Source organism: Nicotiana tabacum, chromosome 8, assembly GCF_000715075.1.
Source record: "Nicotiana tabacum cultivar K326 chromosome 8, ASM71507v2, whole genome shotgun sequence".
Taxonomy (NCBI): domain Eukaryota; kingdom Viridiplantae; phylum Streptophyta; class Magnoliopsida; order Solanales; family Solanaceae; genus Nicotiana; species Nicotiana tabacum.
The window spans coordinates 32,364,573-32,370,892 of NC_134087.1; the positions used below are offsets into that span (position 1 = coordinate 32,364,573).

Sequence of the window (6,320 nt, forward strand, 5' to 3'; positions counted from 1 at the left end):
AAGAAAATATCCAGAAATAATGCAAAATTCTTGGATATAATGATGAAAGTATGGAGTTTTATATATATATATATATATATATATATATATATATATATATATATACTGAAAACTGCGTAAAGAGTCCACATTCTATGAGAGATGATCAAGTTAAAAGAGACTTGAACTAATTTGGTTGGAGATGGAATCACTTCTTGTGTGTTCCTATTGACGATGGAACTATATATGTGGCTCTGAAGTTTGCATCGAAGAGGATTATACAAGAGCAAGGGGAATTAGGGAAAATTTTGACTACTAATTAAATTGCACGAACGAAATCACACAAGGGCAAAAGGTGAGATCAAATTCACCAAAAGTGGGAAAAAATTATAATTATATATTAAGGGGCGCAATGTAATAAAGCAACTTTATCATTGAGGAAATAGGTTAAAATTACATTCTTTGCACTAGGCAACGATACCATTTTAACTGTCCGTAGACAAATAACTAATTAAGCTGCATATATAGTTTATGCTAGCTAACCACTGACTATACTGATCAAATAACATTTGAAAATTACAACATTCTCCCTGGATGCAAAGACCTTGATCTCCACGACTAGTGTCCCTTCGATCGACCCAAGTTTATTCATTTTTTGTTCTTCTCTTAAATCCTAATTAATTAATATTACTAGTAGCTAGCCCCAAACCTTAATCTTTCATTAATTTTCAAACAGGCATATATGGATTGAGGAGTTGAATGAGAGAGCCTTTAAGGTGGAGAGACATGATTTCATTAGTGGAACCAATTAATTTCCCTCCTATGAAAACTGCTGGTACTGAAGGATTGCAGCCCATTTTAATAAGGGATTTGTCCATTTCCTTTCCATCTGAGTCATGATCCAGTTCATGCACGTATGCATTCACCCCTAGCTCTCGGAATAGAATACTCACTGCGTAGCACAAGCAGCATGTGCTCTTGCTGAATATCATTACTCCATTTTCTGATGCCAATTTCTGTACTTTTTCCATGAATTCCTTCTTCTCTCTACCTTGAACAAGTAATGAAAAGTTTAGGGTTTGTGGGGGTGTTTCTTAAGCTAAAACAAGCACACCATCGGATAGCAAAGTTCAAACAAATTGAACTTTGATCCGATGATTAATTGTTTTACACTATAATATAAAAGGAGGAGAGAAATTAAAGAGATGGAGATTTACGTACTTTTTTTGAAGCTCTGAGTTTGGATGGAAATGGGGTTGTTCAGGTTCTACCCTATTTATAAGAAAGGGAAAAGGAATATATAGCGGTGATGAAAAGAATAATATTCAAAAAGATAGTGAGCTTTATTTAGATGCTCCATCCAAGGGCTGGACTGCATGGTACTGAACTGATCTTCCAAAGTAACTATTCAAACTTAAAACAGAAGATCAGATACTACTTATTTCGTTCCAACACAATGGGCAAGTTGGAGGATACATATATTCCATCTGCTCATTCACCTTTCAACTCTATTTAATTTGTGCTTCATAAAGTTCGAGGGATGGCCTGATATTCGTACGACTTTTTTCACTTTTAGCCTGCGCCAGAAATTATTTATATTTGGTAGCCGAAAAAATATATAAAATTTATATAATTTTTGCATATAACAAACAGAATGTATATATATATATATAAAATATATTTTTCGGTTATTATTTTTAGAGCGGATATACAGTACCATTTTCTCATAATTCTCATATCATGTGGGCCCATTAAGACAAAACTTTATACTAGTCCACATTTAAGAGTAAAATTTAAAAGTAAAATGAGAAATTTAAGTTTAATTATTTTCAACTTCAGAAATGTATTATTCTTTAATTTTTTGAGAAAAATTACTAACAAGGGAATAATGTCAAGATGGAATGGAAAAGTACTAGAATAATATATACTCCTCTCTCTCTCTCTCTCTCTCTCTATATATATATATATATATATATATATATATATATATATATATATATATATATATATATATATATATATATAAGCTATATTCGATATAATATTAGCTAATATGTACTTACGTAGTAAATTTTATATTACTAATTTTACTTATCATGAATGATTCGTATAGTTATTTGGAGTATCTTTTAAATAATGTAATCAGTGTAATAAATTATTTATTACTTATATTTATAATAAAAATTTTAACACACATATATATATATATATGCTCTGGACAAACTAGAGCCATACAACACTAGAAACAAAATATGTACAAAGCTAGGTAGTTCAAGGACGACTGTCAATTTAATCCAGATTCTTCTCCCAATGTCCTGTTGATTTCATTCTCTCCTTGAATTGAAAAGCATTTTGGTGGCTTGGATTCTCTCTTTTGTGCACTGCTCGCATCTTCTTATGTAAAGCCTTGTCACACGTGATAATTGTTTTAGAATCCAAAATGGTTGAGGGAATGGTCTGGTTTCTTTATAAAGTCTTGGAGTTATGCTTTTGGATCAAATTTAAGATCTATTTTTGTTTACATGATACGTATTAGAATCACATTTATCATAGTCAAAATTTGAAGCTTATGAGTTTGGTATTCTAGTCGTTTTAAGTTTTTGAGTTCTGAATTAATAATTTGTATATATTTAATAGATTTTTTAAAAGGAATACAGAATTTGATCCAAAATTGCCAATTTGACTGAACCCCCAAAATGCCAGTTCCGCCATCAGGGCCTAGCAAGAAGCATAATTCTGTTCCAAAGCTTCGTTTCATTCCAGCAACTTCCTTTCAATCCACATCGGAAAATTTAGGCTTTCTCTACTGGGAGTCATCAAAGGAGGAATGGGCATACGCTGGTTCGATAAGCCAAGGACTGTAACCGGTATTCTAGCACCGGCCCTACTCATTTTTTATGTTGGGCTACCTAATGTTACACCCAATGTTATATTATTCATACTACTAACCATAGGCGAAGCTACATGTTATAAAGGGTGGTCAACTGACCACCCTTCATCGAAAAATTACACTGCATATATAGGTAAATTATTAGATTTTAGAGGTATATAACAATATTAAACTTTCTCGGAATTTTTTTTCACTTCTTTCAAGTTTGAACATTCTTGAGTAACTAATGTTGAATATTCCTAAACATGCGGAGAGCGCAAAAGTCTCACTTCTGGTATGTATATAATGGAGTATTATTTATATGATCGTTAACCATCCTTACCCATCTTAAGCACATTAATACCCGGTGTGGTAATAAGCGTGCATGTTACATTTTTATATGAGAATGAAACTATATATGCACATAAATTTGGGTAGATGCGGATGTTAATTAGAATTTAAGTTATATACGCTAATAGTATAAAGTTTTTTACACGGTCAAGTCAATTTAATTAACATGTTGTTAATTTATTCTTGTTATTTTCGAGTTTTGGATTGTGGCGTATATAAATTATTAATTTATACACATTGTCATCTCTTACGATAGTTCATGCGTGTGATATTCCTATATGGACCATTTTTTGGATGTAAGGTATATTTGATGAGAGTGAAACACAACAATGGTTTGAACCGTTGAGGATTTTTTTTGAAGATATTTCTTTAAAATTCTAATACAATTAATGTTTTATCAATTATTTTGAAGTGAACAAAAAATGTAATTAACAGACCAATAGGAATTCTCAGGTCTAAATTAAGCTGAGTAATTAGGGACTGCAAAATATCTACTGCAACTTTTGTTCTGCTTCATCATATGGTTTATAAATTTGATGGTCCCCTTATAAAAGTGTGTAGTGCAGGAATAAAATATATATCAAGTTGGGTGGTGGCCACGAGATGCATCTCTTGTGTTAATGGTTAAGAAGAAGGGATAAGTTCTTGGGTAAGTAAACAGGACCCAACCTTATAACTTTGATTCGGAGAAGATGATATATGATAAGTTTTCTCTGCTTCTTATGGCTATTTCTTATTATTCTTTTTCTTTATAAATCATCACCGATCCAGCAAAGATAAGGTTCCTTTGGGATTAAGTGTAGCAAAAAAGAACGAAGGAGAAATGAAAAGAAAAGGTTCCTTTTTTTAGCACCTTTGACTTACCCATTTACATGGCTAATCAACTTGTTAGTCTTTGACGCATATATATCGTGGTACGTCTTCTGCTTTGCTGGTTCTCTCTCTCTGTGATATTCGTATCCGGGGTGGATTTAAGATTATAAATTTCTACAACGATATTAAATTAATAGTATATTATGATGATGTCCATCTCATTGAAGAAGTATTAGGCATGTGCCTAATAAAAATTTCTTTGGTTTGGTAGCCAACCTTGTTGACTTGGTTTGGTTAGGTAGTCAACCTTGTTGAATTAGTTTGGTTTGGTAGCCAACCTTGTTGAATTTCTTTGGTTTGGTAGCCAACTTTGTTGAATTGTGAAAAGTGTGTATAAATTGTCAAATATTGTAGGCTTTAGAGAGTGAAGCTTTGGCTATAAAAGGAGAGCTTCACTTCTCATTTCTACACACTAACAAAGAGAGAAAAAAAGAGTGAGGTTTCACAAACAAGGTATAAGAAAATAGTCTGTGAGGAAAATAGAGAAATAGAGAGTGAGCGATATTGTAGTGAGGTGGGAATATCAAAAGAAGGTTATTTCTTTTGAGTATTGTAGTGGTCTTTGGAGTATTTTACTCGGACCTACAAAGTGTAAAATTCCTTACTATAGTGATATCAGTTGCTCCTCTCGGCACCGTGGTTTTTTCCCTTATTAAAAAGGTTTTCCACGTAAAAATCTTGGTGTCGTTGTTACTCTTTTATTCTTGTTAATTACCGTATCTCGGTGCTACATTATTATTCTGCTTTTATCACCATGAATATTATTTCTGTGGGGGTTTATTCCCAACAACTGGTATCAGAGCACAGGTTCTGCTCGTTCACTAAAATACTATTCACTATCGGTAGTACTATACCCAGTGAAAAATAAAAATGTCCGGAGTAAAGTACGAGGTAGCAAAATTCAACGGAGATAACGGTTTCTCAACATGGCAAAGAAGGATGAGGGATTTGCGCATCCAACAAGGATTACACAAGGTACTAGATGTTGATACCAAAAAGCCTGATACCATGAAAGCTGAGGATTGGGCTGACTTGGATGAAAGAGCTGCTAGTGCAATCAGGTTGTACTTATCAGATGATATGGTAAATAACATCATTGATGAAGACACTGCACGTGAAATTTGGACAAGGTTGGAAAGCCTATACATGTCCAAAACGCTGACAAATAAATTGTACCTGAAGAAGCAGTTATACGCCCTACACATGGGTGAAGGTATGAATTTTTTGTCATATTTAAATGTGTTTAACAGACTAATCACACAGCTTGCCAACCTCAGAGTGAAAATCGAGGAAGAAGATAAAGCCATCTTGTTATTGAACTCGTTGTCATCTTCGTACGATAATTTGGCAACAACCATCCTGCATGGTAAGACTACTATTGAGTTGAAAGATGTCACATCGGCTCTTTTACTCAATGAGAAGATGAGAAAGAAGCCTGAAAATCAAGGACATGCTCTCATCACAGAAGGTAGAGGCAGGAGTTATCAAAGGAGTTCGAACAACTATGGTAGATCCGGAGCTCGTGGGAAGTCAAAGAATCGATCAAAATCAAGAGCCAGAAATTGCTACAACTGTGATCAACCAGGTCACTTCAAAAGAGATTGCCCAAATCCAAGGAAGGGCAAAGGTGAAACCAGTGGCCAGAAGAATGACGACAACACAACCGCCATGGTGCAAAACAATGATAATGTTGTCCTCTTTATAAATGAGGAAGAGGAATGCATGCACCTGTCAGGTCCAGAGTCGGAATGGGTGGTTGACACAACGGTATCTTACCATGCCACACCCATAAGAGATCTTTTTTGCAGATATGTAGCAGGTGATTTCGGCACAGTGAGAATGGGTAACACAGGTTACTCAAAGATTGTGGGAATTGGTGACATTTGTATCAAGACAAATGTCGGATGCACATTGGTTCTAAAGGATGTGCGGCATGTACCTGATTTGCGGATGAACTTGATCTCGGGAATTGCTTTAGACCGAGATGGATACGAGAGCTATTTTGCAAATCAAAAGTGGAGACTCACTAAGGGATCATTGGTGATTGCAAAGGGAGTTGCTCGTGGCACGTTGTACAGGACAAATGCAGAAATATGCCAAGGTGAATTGAACGCGGCACAAGATGAGATTTCTGCAGATTTGTGGCACAAAAGAATGGGTCATATGAGCTAGAAGGGATTGCAGATTCTTGCCAAGAAATCACTTATTTCTTATGCCAAAGGTACAACGGTAAAACCTTATGACTACT

At 34.5% G+C, this 6,320-nt stretch overlaps 1 protein-coding gene across 1 annotated transcript; it reads right to left on the reverse strand.

Annotated features, from left to right (window-relative positions):
- Positions 1-707: 707 nt before the first annotated feature.
- LOC107801320 (glutaredoxin-C13) lies at positions 708-1,010 on the reverse strand. Its single transcript, XM_016624629.2, has one exon. It carries the CDS (start codon positions 1,008-1,010, stop codon positions 708-710), a length of 303 nt encoding a protein of 100 aa, XP_016480115.1.
- Positions 1,011-6,320: the final 5,310 nt, after the last annotated feature.

Excerpts from the sequence above, each read along its gene's own strand:
- LOC107801320 (XM_016624629.2), bottom strand. The coding sequence starts at position 1,010 with ATGGAAAAAGTACAGAAATTGGCATCAGAAAATGGAGTAATGATATTC.